This window comes from Canis lupus, chromosome 2, assembly GCF_048164855.1.
Source record: "Canis lupus baileyi chromosome 2, mCanLup2.hap1, whole genome shotgun sequence".
Taxonomy (NCBI): domain Eukaryota; kingdom Metazoa; phylum Chordata; class Mammalia; order Carnivora; family Canidae; genus Canis; species Canis lupus.
Window position 1 is genome coordinate 74,882,518 of NC_132839.1, and position 19,085 is coordinate 74,901,602.

Below are 19,085 nucleotides of genomic sequence, written 5' to 3' on the forward strand. Positions count from 1 at the left end.
AGAGCAAACATAACTTAATCCTAGTGTGTAGAAACTTTTAATAAAGAAATGGTATGACTTTATTACATTTTCTGCCTTTCTGCCCTCATTACGTTTGTGTGGGTGGGGAAGGAGGATTAGAGCCTTAAATATAATTATATACAGAGTCTACATTCAAAATCTGCATCCCAGAGATGGGATGTCTTTTAGAGGATTTAGGATTTCTTTCAAAAGTACTGCTGACGTCCATGTTTTGGCATGAAACAGCCTCCTATTAAAACATGGAGCTTTGTTTTATTTTTTTATTTTTTGTTAAGATTTTATTTTTATTTATTCATGAGAGACACAGGCAGAAGGAGAAGCAGGTTCCATTCAGGGAACCCAATATGGGACTCGATCCCAGGACTCCAGGTTCACACCCTGGGCTGAGGGCAGCTGCTTTAACTGCTGAGCCACCCAGGCATCCCAATATGGAGCTTTAAAAGGCCGGAGTAGATCATACCCTTGGAAGGACAATCTCCATGTTGACAGAGACAGCTGGCCAAGTAAACTCAACTCAAACTTTGTCTCCTGGAAGTTCACCTCAGATTTTCACTCAGGTTTCTCTTGGTTCTCCAGGGTAATTCATTCATAGTTTAAATACAAAAAAGTGAGGGGGAGGTGGGTAGGGAAGCAGTGGGGGTGAAGAATGAAAGAAAGAAAAAGGAAAAAAAAAAAAAAAAAAGCTTCCTTGGCTTCTTTTTACCAAAGCCAAGCCAATCTGGAATTTTCACAATGAACTTTATTAAAATCTAAAGGAGAAGAAAAATGGAATTGTTATGAAAAATGTAAGCAACTCACAGAAGTCCATTCATTTGTTAAGTGGCTCTTTTACAGTTTCCATTCTTCTAGGAACAAATAATCTGTCCTGAAAGGGCAGGTATAAATTTGCAGGATTCTCCTAGCTTCTTCCCCTCTTGACTCCCTTTCTCCACATATTAGATCACTCTTCTGTCTTTCACATAAGAGCCATCAAGCCTGTCCTGATCACAGTCAAGGCTAAAAGCCTCACTTGTACTGTTCAGTTCTTACCTGTGGTTCACAGCAATATAGCATGGTCCCAGGCTTGGGGGCTGACGCTATATGTGAGCTCCTTCCTCAGGTGGAAGTCTCTTTCCGCACCTAGAAAAGGTCATCCCAGCCCACCATCTGGCCACTCCCTTCATTCCCCAGAACTGCTCTAGTGCTGGGGCCTTTGGGAAGGAATGCACATTCTCTCATGCACATATTTCCATCCACCCATAGTAAGTAGCCTCCTACAATCAATCAGGTCACATTCTCTGACTGAGAAAAAAAATAAAAAGGTTTTTGTAAAATAACTTTAAGTACTTCCTGCCAGTCCCCTCAACCTTTCTGAAAATCACAAACCTGATTCTGTTTATTTCCCAGGACTCTGCTTAACACACTTCAGTGACTCTTCACTGTCTTCAAAGTAAAGATCAAACAGCACAGTTTTAAGACCCTTCATAATCTAACTCTTCTCTGTCTCCCCAGGCCTGTGCCCATTGCAGTGTCCAGCATGTATCATTTCTCCCACAATTATATCATTAAATAGGTTTCCTCCATCTGGACTGCCCTGCCTTTCCAATCCCTGCTTCCCTAAGTCCCTTAAGACTCAATTTAAGGGGGACACCTGGGTGGCTCTGTGGTTGAGCATCTGCCTTTAGCTCAGGTCGTGATCCTGGGGTCGTGGGATCGAGTCTCTCATTGGGCTTCCCCATGGGGAAGCCCTGCTTCTCCTTCTGCCTGTGTCTCTGCCTCTCTCCCTGTGTCTCTCATGAATAAATAAATAACATCTTAAAAAAAAAGACCTAACTTAAGGCTTACCTCCTTTGGCAGTCTTTACCCTGATCTCTCTAGGCTGAGTGTGTTTCTCCTCTGTATTCACGTAATACTGCAGGGGAGGAAGAATAATTTTCCCTCTACTCTTCTAAAGTTCTTGGCTGAGACACTCCCTGTAACCTAAGGTTAATAGAAAAACAAACAAAAGTTTAATAATATATATACCTCCTGTATCCATGGGAAATATCAGGAAAACTGAGTAACTCCCCTACATAGTCCAAGCCACAACCTTAAATACCATCTCCAGTAAAGACAAGAGATGTTAGGGTGGGTGGGAGACCCGTTATGGGACATTACCAGGCAAAGCACAGTAAACAACGGTATAGTTGTTTAAGATTTAAAACAGTTGCTTTTTCCATAGAAGTTTCTACAGATTTAGTCATCCTTCTCTCCTGGTACAGAGGAGACACCCTTAAAAATGGAGATTTGCTGGGTGCCAGGGTGGCATAGTCTGTTAAGCATCAGTTATGATCTCAGGGTCCTGATCTCAGGGTCCTGAGATAGAGCCCTGTCCACGCTTAGTACAGAGTCTGCTTATGAGTCTTTCTCCCTCCACCTCTGCCCCTCCCCACTGTGTGTTCTCTCTCTTTAAAATAAATCTTTTTTAAAAATGGAGATTTGGGGATGCCTGGGTGGCTCAGTGGTTGAGCCTCTGCCTTCAGCTCAGGGCGTGATCCTGAGGTCCAGGATCGAGTCCCACATTGGCTCCTTGAGGGAGCCTGGTTCTCCCTCTGACTGTGTCTTTGCCTCTCTGTGTCTCTCATGAATAAATAAAATCTTTTAAAAAAAATGGAGATTTGCCTTATGAATGTAAATGTCGCTTACAAAACGGTAACTTCTGGGATCCCTGGGTGGCACAGCGGTTTGGCGCCTGCCTTTGGCCCAGGGCGCGATCCTGGAGACCCGGGATCGAATCCCACGTCAGGCTCCCGGTGCATGGAGCCTGCTTCTCCCTCTGCCTCTCTCTCTCTTTCTCTCTCTCTCTCTCTGTGACTATCATAAATAAATAAAAATTAAAAAAAAAAAGAAAGAAAAAAAAATGGTAACTTCTACTTGGTTTTCAGTGTCTTTGTTGTTTCTTAAAAATAATCAGCCTAAAATAATCCGTATGCCAAAGGGGCATATTTTGGGGTGATATATTTTACTCCTCTCCAAAATTCTGTGTGCCCCTCTATTGTAGCAATTACTTGATGTACTGTGGACATTAGCTAACTTGTTTCTCTTCCTGACTAGCTAAGAGGTCTATGACCACAAGTACTCATAAAGATTTGTTGAATGAATGAATGAATGAATGAATGAATGAAAAAAATACCCCTTGCCTATGAAGCCTTGAAAAATAATTTATTAGAGATGGCCATTTTTTTCCTCTGAGCGCTATAACATGTACAAACAGGCCCTTTCCACTAATTTATAGCATCAGACTACCAGTTTCATGAAACTTTAGAAATCCTTAATTTAGGATTCTGTAAGCTTCAAGGCAAAGGAATGAATGCAAAGTACTTATATTTATTTTTATGCATTAAAAAAATTCTTTCAGCATTTCTGTATACTTTTAAAACAAGCAGCTTTACTGATTTTACTTTTAAAAAATAACAGTTGTAAGGCTACAAATCAATGTCGATTTCTTATGAGTTAAAAAAAAGTTCCAGGATGTATCTTCATATTTGATATATGACTTCCTGATTCACCAACAGACAGGAACCACTCAACCTGGCTTCCATTCTAATGTTCTCAGAGCACAAGTTCATAACCACTGGACAAGGTCTGTCACTGTGCTGATGGTTTACTTAAAGAACATTCATTCAGCAACACTCACCAGCTATGATGAAGAGGCCCACAGCATAGGAGACGCTGTGTTGCTTGTTATACGGAAGAGAATGGATGAAGATGAAATCAGATGTGTAAACTGAAAAGTCCTTATCAATCATTATGCTTCTTCTTCCTCCTCCATTTTGTTCATCTTTTTCAAAGCCTTTGTGTTCTATATTCAGTGACTATACTTAGCACAGAATTCTCGGGGAGTGATTCTGGCTGAGTAACAAGCAGCTGACCTGAGACCAGAACAGAGTAGGTGAGAAGAAGGTGGCACGCACTACAGACATTCGAAGCCATTCAGAGTCAGTGGTCTAAGCAATACAAAGAGGGAAGAAAATAAGCATTTCATTCTCCTCTCCTAAAAAAAAAAAAATCAAGAAATAGTATTACTTACAGAGTCCACGGAAAAGAGACAGAAGAGCACAATCAAAATATTCTTCATGATGCTAGAATAAAACAACTTTGACTCTTTACAAAATAGAGTCATAGTAATTGCTCTATCAGTATGAAGTCTAATTGGTCCAGTCTGAGATGAAAAGAACTGGCTGCAACAAGAGGGCTCTTCTGAATCTAAGTAATACTATTTATTGATTTTCTTGATGGGTGGAGGGGAAAAGAATGAAATGCATTCATAATTTGACATTGAAATGCCCTCTTGGGGATCCTTGGGTGGCTCAGCGGTTTGGCGCCTGCCTTTGGCCCAGGGCATGATCCTGGAGTCCCAGGATCAAGTCCCACATAGAACTCCTTGCATGGAGCCTGCTTCTCCCTCTGCCTGTGTCTCTGCCTCTCTGTGCTCTCATGAATAAATAAATAAAAATCTTAAAAAAAAAAAAAAAAAGAAAAAGAAATGCCCTCTTGTTACAGCTTGTTCTTTTTTTTACCACGGACTGGACCTCTTAGACCTGATACTTTCAGACTCTGAACAATTGATTTTACTCTATTTCCTGGAGAATCAAAGATTGTTATATTCTAGCGTCATGAAGAATGTTTTGATTTGTATTTTCCTGTTTCTTTATACATGTAATTAATAAGAGTGCATTTCAATGTCAAATTAGTTGCCAGAAACTTTGTTCCCAAAGGCTAAAATATTGTAGCAGTACTAGGGATCCATTCCAGGGTGATTTTCCCTTCTTTTTCTTCTTCTTCTTTTTTTTTTTTTTCCTTTCTTTTTTTTTAAGAATTATTTATTTCCTTGAGAGAGAGAGACAGAGAGTATGTAAGTGGTGGGGGGGGGGGGGGGAGAGGGAAAAGAAGAGACTCTCAAGCAGACTCCCTGCTGAGCACAGCACCTGCTGGCAGTCATAGGGCTGGATCTCCGGACCTGAGATTATGACCCTGAGATCATGACCTGAGCCAAAGATCAAGAGTCAGATGCTTAACTGACTGAGCCATCCAGATGCTCTGGTTTTCCCTTCTTGTTTCCCTTCTCTGAGTATACTTGCCGGGCAGACAAGCCTGCTTCATATTCCTTTTAAGGATAGTGACCCCACCAGGTTCTGTCCTCCATAGGATGATAACTTGGTGCAGGGGGTTTTGTTACAACAGACTCCATTTTCCCTGCGACAAGTGATCAGAGGTGGGGACAGCGTAGGCAAACAGCCATACGTGGGCTGGCCATGAGAAGGCCAGACACCTCTGCGGTGGCCTGTGTGTGAAGGCCTCAGGTAAACTCTGCCCAACCTCCAGAATAGGGGCAGATCAAACCAGATATTCCCCAGAGGGGAGGTGAACAGAGAGAAGGCAGTGCAGTGAACCACAGCCTATAGTCTGAGCCATGCTGAGCACCTGTTCTGGCTCTCTGAGGGGCTGGCTGTACTTTCCAGGTTGGCCTGGCTACCTGGTCACTGGGTTTCTTTGCAACAGCCTCACCACAGCTACTGAAAGCAAGCAGGGAACAGAATTCTGGTCTCCTCTGGCCTGAGCTGAGGCTTTCTCTGAATTTCTATTCAATTAAGTTCAAGCTCTGGCCCTGGCTCCCAGCCCCTTTCTCAGTAATCTCCATTTCTAAAACAGCCAAAAAGCCTCTGTGGAGTGGAGCAGAGGAAAACTTTTCTTTTCTTTCTTTCTGGATTCTTTGGCTGGCCTCATAATTAAATTGACGTAAGACAGATTAACGGGAGAAAAACAAACAAAATTTCATATATACCAGAGTTCATAGAAATATAAGGTTCACAGAAGTAACCAAATCTGGCAGTTTTTATATCTTTTAGACAAACAATTATTTGTGAAGATTTGACAAGGGGTTTGAGGTTGGGGTAACGAATTAATAAGTAAATAACAAGGTTTGTGTATATAGTCTTCTTGGACATAGGATGCCTTCTACCCTCGAGGTGCAAAGAACGTACTCTTCATGTGGAGAATTTATTTCACGCTTTCAGCTGAGTAAAGGAGGGTCAGAGTGTCCTTCTTACACTGTTTCTTAAGTAATTTAAATTGAAGATAATAATATATCAAAGTGGCATGTTTGGGGGTGGCCTTCCTTGAACCCCATCAGGAGAGAAAGAGAGAGAAAATGTTTATTGGGTTATAATTTACATATAGTAAAATCCATCCCTGTTGGTGTACAGTTCTAGAGTTTTGACTAACACAAATAATTGTAAAGCACCACATCATCAAGATGTAATTCCCATATAGAACATTTCCATCAGCCTAAAAATTTCCTCAGGCACCTTTGTAGTCAACCCTTCCTCTACCTCCAGCCTCTGGCAAACACTGATGTATTTTCTGTTCCTGTAGATTTGCCTTTTCGCTAGAGTCATTTAAATGGATCCTACAAGATTTTCTTTAACATTCTTATTTAAAGCAACATGTGCCCCATCCACCTCTCTGTTAGGACATCATATTTTGTCTTATTTTTTTTTCAGAATATTTAACATTATCTGGAAATAAACTGTTGTCATTATTTGATTATTGTCTGTCACTGGAATGTACACTCCTACTAGAATGTGAGTGTAAAGGCTGCTTCATTTGCTACTTCATCTCCAGGGTTCAGAACACTGCCTGACCTTCTGTAGGTGTTTAGTAAACATTTGTAGAATGAGGATGATGGAACTTCCCCAAACCCCCTCCATACTCAGGCAGACTTCGTTAATAAGAGGCTATCTCTTCCAACAAAATGTGTTAATCCAAGCATTGCCATGTTGTCAAAGTAGTTTGTCATCAAGCAATACAATAAGAAGTAATTTGGCTGATCCAGATTATGAATTGTCTTTTAAATTCACTTTCTGGATGATTAGATTACCTGGAATAGAACTGTCTGAAATGAGTAAAATGGAAGTAATGATAGTAACTATTTCATAGGTTTGTAAGGAGGATTAAATGACTTCATGTAAATGAAGTGTTAGGCGCAGTGGTTCTCAAGTGGAAGCTTGCTATTATCATTATTATTTTATAAGTGACCCTTGAAAAATGTTGTCATAGTCTGAGTGTGGAGAGATAGCACAGTGGTTGAAAGCTTTAAGTCTGCAGTGAGAATCTCAGGGTTTGAAGCCAAAGCTTTACTTTGTGTTAACAATGTGATTTTGAGCACTTTCTTGACTTTTCAATACCTAATATTCTTTGCTTGTAAAATTAGAATAACAGTAGTAACTCCCTCAGAGATTTGCTGGTGGATTGAATAAAATAATCCATATAAAACACTCAATACTGCGCAGGAGCACAAGATAAATGTTCAATAAATGTCACTGATCATTGCTACTGTTTTCATTGACCCCAAAAAACCTCTCTACGTAATATAGTGAAGGGATTAAGGATCATTTCAGTGAGAAGAGAAATAGAAAATATATAGCTCAGACAAAGTATATTCAAGTGTGTATCTCACATAATAATAGATGACTACATAGAAGTTAATCCAAGCCATCCTCTTTAAGGTTATTAGTTATTATTTTTTAGAAGTATGTTTCTCTTGCTTCCTTGGATAGAGCAGCTCCTGGAAATAAAGAACTCTGTCATTTAAAAAATTTGTGTCCAGGCGTGCCTGGGTAGCAAAGTCAGTTAAGTGTCTGACTTTTTTTCAGCTCAGGTCGTGATCTCAGGATTGTGACTGAGTCCTTCCCCTCTCCTGCTTTCTCTCTCAAATAAATAAATAAATCTTTAAAAAGATTTGTATCTAGAACACAATGTGCAATTTTAATTAAGTCTTTCAGTCTTGATTAAAATATAAACACTTTAAAGTAGTTTGAGAGCCTGAGTCTATGATATGAAGTATAAGACTTAGGAAACTTAAACACTAATTTAGCAACACTCTCTTGAGTTTTAGATTTATTAATTTCTTACTCCTTCATTGAGGTAGGAGAGAGAAGCCCACTGTGGATGGATAATAGCAGATTTGTACTTGTGTTGCTAGCTTCTTCCTTCATAATCTACTATCTGTGAAGGTGCTTTGGAAATTGTAAAATAAAATTATACAGCTGTGGTCCACTACATTATTATCAAATCTCTAACAATTTATTACAGGGGGATGTTTCTATTGTTAAAAAGATGACCAGGGTTTTTAGTTTGTTATTAGGCATTCCAGGCAGCCAAAATCAGGCTGCAAGTATATTTTGTATTGAAGAGTAAACGACTTGATAAGCTATAAATTGTTTGGTTTAGTATTACAAATATAATGAGAAAGGATTGTGTTTCTTAGCATAAAACTTTTAAGTCCATAATATATCATATTTTACACTCTGTCATAAATAGGGGAGAAAAAACCCACCCATCAAAGGAAATGAACATGACAACCTGGGAAAATGTTTGCAATGTATATGGCAAGAGATACATATTCCCAGCAGAGAAAAAGGTCTGTAAAACAACAACAAGGATATGAATGGTCCAGTAAAAGTCATGAACAGGCAATTCATTAGAAATTCAAATTGCCAGCAAATATCAAAAATGTTTAGACCTACCAGCAATCAAAGAAATGAAAATTAAAATAAATTTTTTTTCTTCCCTTTCAAATTGACAAACATTAAGAGAATAAAATAGCCAATATTGAAGTTTGGTGACATATGGGCACTCTCATATACTGTTGGTTGAATATATATTGACTCACTTCTTCTGGGAGACAGTTGCCTATATGAATTAAGAACTTCAAAAATCTTTACACTGTCTGTTTTAGTAATTCCACTCCATAATCAGACAACACAAAGATTTATGCATGTGAATATTCACACTGTAGTGCTACATAAACAAATATATTTAAATTATATAATTGGAGGGCCATTAAATGAATAGTTTGTCTAAAGACCATTAAAAATCTGGGGTGCCTGGGTGGCTCAGTGGTTGAGCATCTACCTTTGGCTCAAGTCATGATCCTGGAGTCCTGGGATTGAGTGCTCCTGGTGGGGAGCCTGCTTTGCCCCCTGCCTGTGTCTCTGCTACTCTGTGTGTCTCTCATGAATAAACAAATAAAACATTAAAAAAACTCTAATGAAGTCTTTAGAAATAAGTTATTCTGCAGAGTTTTCATGTTTGGTTGATTGAGAGGTTATGGTACAGTTAAAAGAAGTATGAAAGGAAGGAGAACACAGATGTAAGAGGAGGACATCACAAGAAGAGTGCCGGGCAGCAAGGAAGACCCTCATTCACTTCTAAAGCTCTGGGAGCTGCCTTTGCTTCTCACAGTTCCTCAAGGTAAATAACCAAATTAAATTCTAACAATAACCCAGGGTCATGCATATAAAGGTTTAGACCTTGCCATTCCTCTGTTCCTTCATAGTATATAAATAAAAGTCACAAGTAACATCGTTAAAGAAAGCTTTTTTTTACACACCACTTGATGCTTGTCTATTACATGTTTGCTCCTTCCCTCTTTCCCTTCCTTTCTCCCTCCCTTCCTTTCTTTTTAAAAGATTTTATTTTTAAGTAATCTCTACATCCAATGTGGGGCTTGAACGCACAACCCCAAGATCAAGAGTCACATGCTCCACCAACAGAGCCAGCCAGGTGCCCTGTTTTGCTCATTTCTGACTTTTCTGTTACTTGAGTTCTATTTTCAGAATAAAATTAAAAGTTAAATAATTAAATACATACCCTTATGTTTACTGCTACCCCTATGTTTATTTACAAAAACCAAGATATGGAAGCAACCCAAGTGTCCATTAATAGATGATCAGATAAAGCAGATGTGGTATATATAATGGAATATTACTCAAGCTTAAAAAAAGATGAAATCTTGTCATTCAGAAACCATGGATGGACCTAGAGGGTATAATGCTAAGTGAGATAAGTCAGAGAAAGACATACCACATCATTTTACTTATATGTGAAATCCAAAAAATAAAACAAATTAAGAAACAACAAAGTAATAGAAACAGACTCATAAATACAGAGAGCAAATTTGTGGTTGCCAAAGGGGCAGAAGGTGGGGGGTGGGGTAGGCAAAATAGGTGAAGGGAATTAAGAGGTAAAAAATTTTGGTTATAAAATAAGTCACAGGGATGAAAAGCATAGTATAGGGCACAGAGTCAATAATATTATAATAAGTACTTCAATCAAAAATAAAAAGTTAAATCAAAAGTGAGTGCAAACTCTATTTTTTAAAAAATTTATTTGGGAGAAAATGAGCAGGAGTTGGGGGGCAGGGAGAGCAGAAGAGAGAGAGAAGCAGACTTTCCACTAAGCAGGGAACCAATGCAGAGCTCTATCCCAGGCCCCAGGATTATGACCTGAGCTGAAGGCAGACCCTTAACCGACTGAGCTACCCAGGTGACCCTATTTGTTTATCTCTAAGAAACTATCATTTAAAGTTGGATTACCTATAAGAAACTGCATCTTAATTCTTAAATTTTAGTGATTGCTTATATTTAAAATGCAAACATTTAATACTGTAATTTATGTAACAATTTCAGTTATAAAATATTTTAGTGGATAAATTTTGACAGTCAGAGCAAGATATTTTGACTCTTTAATTTTAACCCTTGACATTGAATCTTGGAGGATTTCACCCAGGGGATATTTGAAACTTGCCATTGGTCATTGTTCTGCTAACATTTTATGCAGAGGGCAGAATGATTGAAAGTGTTTATATAAAACTTAGATTCAGATATAGTCGAAAAATCATGGACAATAAAAGATTCTTGAAATATCTGAGGGCGTATTATATTTCTCATAATCTGCTGCTAAATCAGAGATGACACACTGGTGTCCAGCAAGTGGATTACAGGCCAGGTGTGAGATACTGACTCCCCCATATCGTCAGAGCAGTGAGACAGTGGCCTGGGTTTTAGGAACCCTGGTTGGTCTCCTGACATCCACTATCTGAGGAGCACCAGAGAAGCCAGCTGCAGAGAACATGGGTCAGCACATTATGTACAAAGAGCCCATGGAGCTTACTAGGGAAATTTGTCTTTCAGGTGCTCAAGAATAAAATAACCAGTCTGAGGCCATATCAGGGGTAGGGGTAGGTAAGGAAGGAGGAGGTCTGCAAGAATGCTACCACAAAGACAACTCACAAATCAATAAAATTTGATGTGGACAAGAGAATTCATCAATGAACCAACATGTTGTTCATAAAAAAAAAAATAGATACTAACAAAAGTAGTTTCAGTAAAATCAGAGTAGAAGAATAAAGAAGTGGTTTACTTGCCCTTTTAAAGAAAATTAATCAAGGAATTAGACTAACTTGATAGTGTAACATCAGGTTAATATTTTCTTTTTTTTAAAGATTTTATTTATTTATTCATGAGAGACACAGAGAGAGAGAGAGAAAGAGAGAGAGGCAGAGACACAGTCAGAGGGAGAAACAGACTCCATGCAGGGAGCCCGATGCAGGACTCAATCCCGGGACTCCAGGATCACACTCTGCGCCAAAGGCAGGTGCCAAACCGTTGAGCCACCCAGGGATCCCCCAGATTAATATATATAATTTTAAATTTTATTTATTTATTTATTTATTTATTTATTTATTTATTTATTGGTTAATATTTTCTTGATCAATTTCTTCTCTAGTAGGAAAATTATGGTTGGAATGTGTGTATTCATAAATAAAAATTAGGAATCAAAACAAGGTCAAATGGGGAGTAGAAAGTCCACTGTCACTTAGTGCCACCTGTAGGATGGGAAAGAATTAAGGGACAGAGTCTCTTACCCCTTTCCACCAGCATCTTTACTGAAGACGCTGCCGGACTCGTAACACAATATATCTCAGTTCAGTAAGCTGTGTAGGCATTGACTCTCATCAACTCCTCTCTTCCTTAGAATGACCCTGATGCTATTCATAAAATAAGTCTAACGTTTGAAGTTCTAGTCCCATTTTGACTGTCCTTAGATTCAGTTTTTAAGGTCTCTTAACCCACTATTCCCATCTGTCTATCAAATCCCCACACCCAATCAGAAGATGAGTCAGTTCATTTGTATTCACAATCTATCCACAGCACAACCTCTGTTTCCTGCCTCCTGCTCCTCACTCACCCATTGTGTCATAAAGCCCAGAGTTGCACGGGTAAGAGCAGATAGGGTGAATGGAAACAGATGGGGTGATGGAGGTACCAGAGGGAACCAGCAAGCAGAAATTGATTGGAGATACCCCCTACCATTTTTTTTAAAAACCAGAAGGCAATGGAATAAAAGTGTTTGCACATATTCTTTTTTAACCATGGACTTTTCTTACTCTTCATTTGTATTCTAAAACAAAGTATTTTACTTCACTGAGATTACAATGAAAGATCATTTTTTTGAAACGAGAACTGACAGTGTAGATTCGGTAACAGTTGTCACAATGTTTATAGGCATCATGATAATGAGTCCCATTCCACTGCCTTATACAGGGTAGTAAAGTAGAATTGAGATTTTGGTTTATCCTTACATTCATCCTCACATTTATACTGTTTGCTGTCTTACAGACACACTCTTTTCCGAACACCAGGATGCAGTTCAGCCTGGTACATATAAGGGGTCATCAATCATTTAATAAGCAAATGAGGAAATGGACATGACTGACCATCATTTTATTTTGGGTGTCAATATTGTGGGTTTATATTTACTCATACAGATTGGTAAATATGGGAAAATAGCTTCAAATCCAGATGAGAACAAGACCCCTTAGCCTCTTGAGATTTTTTTTTTTTTTTTTTTTTTTTACTCTTTCTTTTTTTAGAAGATAGTTTGAAAGTGTCTTCCTTATTAGATGGTAGTTTTCACAATGGTAAGTGACTCAAAATGAAGTCTCAGTTCAAGCCCTCTTTTTTTTTTTTTTTTTTTTTTAAGTCTTACCCAAAAGGAAGTGAGTATGAAGTAAATTGCATAAACTTAAAGCACCACAGAGATGAAGCCCGAAGCAGGAAGAAACATGCTACCGATGTCCCAGAAGGGAACACATTGTATCATGTGAAGAGACATGACAAAAACAGCCCTCTTTAAATTACTTTTGGCAATAGTGGTCACATTCATTTTAATTTTGCCAGAATATTTTAAGACATCAAAAGGTGAGTATGTAATTTATCTTTTCTTTTTCTAATTTTTAAAAATTATGATAGCTAATGGTTACAGGAAAGGTCTTTTTGGACACATGCTGCATGAGCTGAAGCTCTATGTCTGAAAAGTTAGGAAAATGAGATTGTAATTTTAGCTGTTAGAGAGCACAGTAACCTTATTCACAGTACTTAATTATTGTGGCACACAATAATGAGATAAAAAATGAAGAGAACTATTTAAACTCTATAGTCTAGATTTTAAACATTAATTTACATTAATTTTATCACATGATTTTGCTCTTTGAAAAGGAGTTTCCTTCAAAACAGTTTTAAGTATACTTTTACATTCTGGAGTTATTTTATAAAGCAAGTAATATTTATTATGTTAAAATGCTTGATTTCCCTCCATCACAGCTATTTCACACAAATAACTCACTGTTGCCTTTTGACAAGTAAGATTATTGAAAAATACAATTAAAATAAGATGAGTGAAAATTTCAGCAGGTGTGTGTACGTGGATTCGTAACTGATGAAAAAAATGAACTCTATGGGTAATTCAGGGACTTGTGATCTGATTGCTGAAGCCTAGGATAAGAAAATAAGTAAATGTAAACTATTTTTACATCGTTTTGAAAATATATTAATGTGACTGTTTAGATGATCATTGTGCTCCTCAGCATTTAATAAGAAAAAAGGATAAAAAGAAAGTGCTGTATTCTATCATTAAAGTTACATGAATTTGCTTAAAATCAGGGAAAAGCTTATTTTTGAGACTTGCTGGGATGATTATGGTTGCATATACATGGCATTAAGTGGCCAGAGAACAATATTTTACTAAATAAACACTATGTGCAATTTTGTGAATGACTGTATTTTTCAAAATTTTCTTGGTTTTCTGGTATTCTGTTGCTTAGATTAAACAATCATAACATGTATTTTAAATTTTTGATTCCACTCAGGTGAAAATATAAAGAGAATAATTAGAATTGGAATAGAGACAACATATTTCAATTTTTAAGCTTTTTGTGGTGGAGAGTAAGCTCATTTAATGGTATCTAAGGTAGGCCATAAAGGTGCACCTTGTACTTCCAAAAAGGCAGGTTCATCTAATGAAAACCAGGTAATCAGCCTTTCATAAACTGTTTGCTAACTGTCGGTTAGTGTTTTATAAGACCTGGTGATTGCTAGAGCATGCTAGAAGTTTTTCTTTTGGGGGCAGATGCCTTGACAGTAATCAACCATCAATGATTTTTGTTTTCTTACTTTCATAACTGATTAGATCAGCTTTCAATACTCCCTGTATTGCCTCCCCAAACTGAAAATGGCCATTTCTCTTTTCCTAGACCAAGAATAGTATAGATATTTCCTTGGACATTTTGGGGGGGATGGATTTACTTGGGAATTTTGTTTCAAAGGGACCCTCCCTGGGGCCAACAAACAAAAATGTTTGAAAATCATCATCTTAATCCTGAGTCATGTTGTGGTAGAAGGAATTTTGCACAGAGCCACCATCAATGAAAGGTCGATGGTTGAGCAAAATATTTTACACATGCAATAGTGCAAAATAATACTTTATATTTCACAATGGCTTATGGATCACCAGGAACAAGTTCATATAGCCTCACCTTATATAGTTTAATATAGATTCAACTAAGGGCACATATTGTTTCACTTTTTCTCAGTACTTTTTTTTTTTAAGATTTTATTTATTTATTCATGACAGAGAGAGAGAGAGAGAGAGAGAGAGAGAGAGGCAGAGACACAGGCAGAGGGAGAAGCAGTTTCCATGCAGAGAGCCCGACGTGGGACTCGATCCCGGGTCTCCAGGATCACACCCCAGGCTGAAGGCGCCGCTAAACCGCTGGGCCACTGGGGCTGCCTCTCTCAGTACTTTTTAAATCACAATAATAGTTGCCTCACGAAGTGAGTTGACTTATCAACTAGTATATTTTATAAAATAAAATATATGGTAAAATTATTTATATGATAAGCTAAGAGTGTTCAAGAAGTGCTAAAATTAACTTTGAGACTCTCCCTATTACTTGGGTTACTTGGGTTCTTTTTTTTCAGTTTTTTCTTATATTCTATTCACTTTAATTTCTAAGATAAATATTATAAAATGATTTTTACTTATAAATTATTCACAGATACTGTGTCGTTAAGATATCAAATTAATTCAGAAGGAATCTTAATGAGGAATAATGTATTCACGAAGTTTAATAGATTTGATTTCAAAATAATAAACCCTCTGAAGGCCTAAGTTAAAAATAGAGAACCGTGTTTGATCATTTTTCATCAAGAATGTATCTGAGACCCTGAATAATCATTACTCGGAATATTCAATTATCATAATTACACAGTATAAGCTATCTAGTCTAACTTCGCCAAAGAAGAGAAACTTCTTCAATGGTGTTTTGGACTTTTAATGAGTTTGCATTGAGCATGCACTGGCAAGAAAAACCACTTTAGTACTTTCAGTTTATTTGAAAGGCAGCTTATCCTAAGATACGGTAGTTAATATAATGATTTGATACACGCATATTGCATATAGATAATAGAGATAGAAAAGGGAATGCATATATTTTGATTCAGAACTGCTTGCAATTAAGGGAGCCTGGGTAGCCCCAAACAAGAGACTTCACCAACCTTTTATTGAATTTACAGTGTTTGGGAGAGAACTGGTTAACTCCTATAAATCTCAGTGATCTTTTATTTATTTATTGATACTTCCACTTATGAATAGTGCCTACCTGTGGTCGCTTTGGCCCATATACTGATATTGAAATGAATAGTGTCTACCTGTACCAGGAACCCAGGGCCACAGAAACAAAAGGCAATTCTTCTTTCAAGGAGTTTTCAGTTAGGGGGATGCCTGACTGATAAATAATTAAATATAATACTATAATTACTAAAATAGCAATGTAAAAAGTGTGATGGGAACATAAAAGTTGCTTCCATTCCTGTCTGGGGTAGATGTTCCTTCCATTTTTGTTGCAAAGAAAAACCACTGTCACAGTTCTAATGATCAGCTAATATTTCTCCTTACCTACTTGCAGAAGCACTCTCTAAGAGCAGTAATTATTGTTGATTTTCAAATAAAATGTACTCATCTAAATATCTCAGAAGTTCTGGAAACCAGAAACTGTAGTGAGTTATAAAAGTGCCTTACTGATACTGAGGCAAGGCAAGACAGGAATAGCAGAGATGAAAATACCTGAAACCTAATTTTATCTAGCTGTCTGACTTCCTCACTTACATTTAAGAAACAAACTGACATGAACCATGTTTACCAGCTTTCATTTCCCCCTTGCATTTCATACTTTTTGATGGAAATGGTAGTATAATGGTCAGTGAACTTTAAGAAAAAAATGGATAGGGATCCCTGGGTGGCGCAGCAGTTTGGCGCCTGCCTTTGGCCCAGGGCGCGGTCCTGGAGACCCGGGATCGAATCCCACGTCGGGCTCCCGGAGCATGGAGCCTGCTTCTCCCTCTGCCTGTGTCTCTGCCTCTCTCTCTCTCTCTCACTGTGTGCCTATCATAAATAAATAAATAAATAAAAGTTTAAAAAAAAAAAAAAGAAAAGAAAACAATGGATAAAAGAACTTTACTCATGAACTATAGGATAAACCCTGAAGTATATGAGCTTATGTACACTTTACTCAGGTCTGTATGATAAAGAAGAGTGTTATCAAGGGTAACTGCAACTAATTTGCCTGAAAGGATTATTTTAGTTCTTAGAGATGGGCACTTTATTTCCCTCCTATTGACTGGCTCATTAAAAAGTTAATCAGTAATTCCCAGTAAGGTCTGGGAAAGAGACTAGAGACTTAAAAAAAAAAAGATTTTTTTATTTATTTGAGAGAGTAGAGAGAGAGAGAGAGAGAGAGGGAGAGAGAGAGAGAGCGGCGTTTACGACCAAACATGGGTGGGGGGAGGGACAGAAGGAGAGAGAGAATCTCAAGTAGACTCCTTGCCTACCTCAGAGCTTGTTGGGGGGCTTGATCTTACTACCCTGAGATCATGAGCTGAGCAGAGATCATGACCTGGGCCAAAATCAAGAGTTGAAGAGCCGAAATCAAAAGTTGGATGCTTAACCAACGAGCTACCCAAGCACCCCTAAAAAAGTTTTAAAAATGTAATACTTACACATGTACCAGGTACCATACCAAGTACTTTTACATATAAAAATTTTTTTAAAAAAGATTTTATTTATTTATTCATGAGAAACACACACGGAGAGAGAGGCAGAGACAAAGCGAAGGGAGAAGCAGGTTCCCCATGGGGAACCCAATGCGGGACTCCATCCCAGGACCCCAGGATCATGACCTGAGCCAAGGGCAGTTGCTCAACCACTGAGCCATTCAGGCATCCCATGTCTCATTACAACACATTAAGTATTTCAAATCATTCATGGTGAAGCATCATTCTGAAGAGTGACTTTTCTTGAAATATTCAGAGAGAAGGAATAAAATTAGATGGATAGATTTACTTCGTTGTAACATTTTTTTTCTAAAAAAAAAACAAAAAAAAACATTTTTTTTCTTATGGAATTTTCTGAATCTTTGTAGCATGGAAATGGATAATAATCAATACAATATGTTTACTTATATTTTTAGACAATAGGTGCTGGTTAAAAAAAAAGGATATTGATGAATATAATGCTTTCCACTGCTTTCACAGAACTGTTTTATTCTCTCCTCTCTTATATTATATACCAGCAACCCTTGCTTGGGATGCTTTTGCTATCAGCTTGTCTTATTGCATTGGTAGATAAATGCTCTCTCTGTATATCTTTTTTGTTTTTATAGAAAAAACAACTTTCTTTAAAACAGCATATGGTGATATATCTTACCCCTATACTGCTCTGTTTCTTTTCTCCATAGCACTTATACCCTATATAACTGACTTATTTATTATATATACTTCTTGTCTTATTTCTCCAAATAGAATGTAAGCTCAATGGAAATGAGATTTTTGTCTGTTTGGTCATATTTTAAGCACTTAGGACAGTACACGTCACATTAGGAGGAACTCACTGAGTATTTGTTGATTGAGTGAATTTTCTGAGTCATATTGTAAAGGAGATAAAAGGGAAACATATTTAAAGGAAGCATTTCTTGGCTGATCCTCACAACCACCTTCTGATTCAGGCAGACCAGGCATTATTATCTTCATGTTACACTTTTGAAACAAAATTTTTCTGCACACCTAGAATTTTTAGGGTCCTAGGATTGAGCCGTGCCTCTAGCTTCTAGTTCAGTGGAGTGGAGTCGGCTTATCCCTCTGCCCCTCCCCCCAATTGTGCACACACTCTCTCTCTCTCCCTTCCTCTCAAATAAATAAATAAAATCTTAAAAAAATAAATTGTCTTTCCCAAATGTTCTATGAATAAATCCATTCGTAGGGATGCCTGCATTCAGCTCAGGTCATGATCCTGGGGTCCTGGGATGGAGCCCCACATCGGGCTTCCTGCTCAGTGGGGAGTCTGCTTTTCCTCTACCCCTACCTCCTGCTTGTGCTCTCTCTCTCTGTTAAATAAATAAAGTCTTTAAAAAAAATTTAAAAGCAAAACTAAAAAATTATCTTTATCATATCCAGACTCCCCCATTCCTTATCTGGTAACACCATGGGTATATTATTCATTTGCAACATGATATATTTTTACCCTTTCCCACTCAATATTACTAGAGAAGCTTCAATTACTGAGCCCCAAATAGAAATAAAATGATTTGAGCTTTTGCTATTGAAATTGGTACTCTGTGAGTCGTTGCCAGTTGTTAAAGAGGCTGACCTGTGACCAAAGGACAACAATGTACATTAACTAGTATCTCTGTAAATGAGGCTGCTAAGCCATAAGCTTTTTTCTCTCCTGGCAGCTAATATTTTTAAATTGCTGAATTATGATACATAATCTCCAATAACGATGAAAGATACTTAGAAACCATTGTCTGTGTTTTGTTTAGTTTCGTTGTTTTTAAAGGCACAACTTACAATAAAATACAAAGATCTTAA

General features: G+C 37.7%; 1 protein-coding gene across 1 annotated transcript in view; it reads left to right on the forward strand.

Annotated features, from left to right (window-relative positions):
• The first annotated feature begins 12,898 nt into the window (after positions 1-12,898).
• Positions 12,899-19,085, forward strand: part of TMEM156 (transmembrane protein 156) — a 46,105-nt gene continuing 39,918 nt past the window's right edge. Inside the window, exon 1 of the mRNA XM_072807443.1 lies at positions 12,899-13,085. Coding sequence (XP_072663544.1) covers positions 12,998-13,085 — 88 coding nt within the window. The 5' untranslated portion in view covers positions 12,899-12,997. The remainder of the gene's footprint in view (positions 13,086-19,085) is intronic.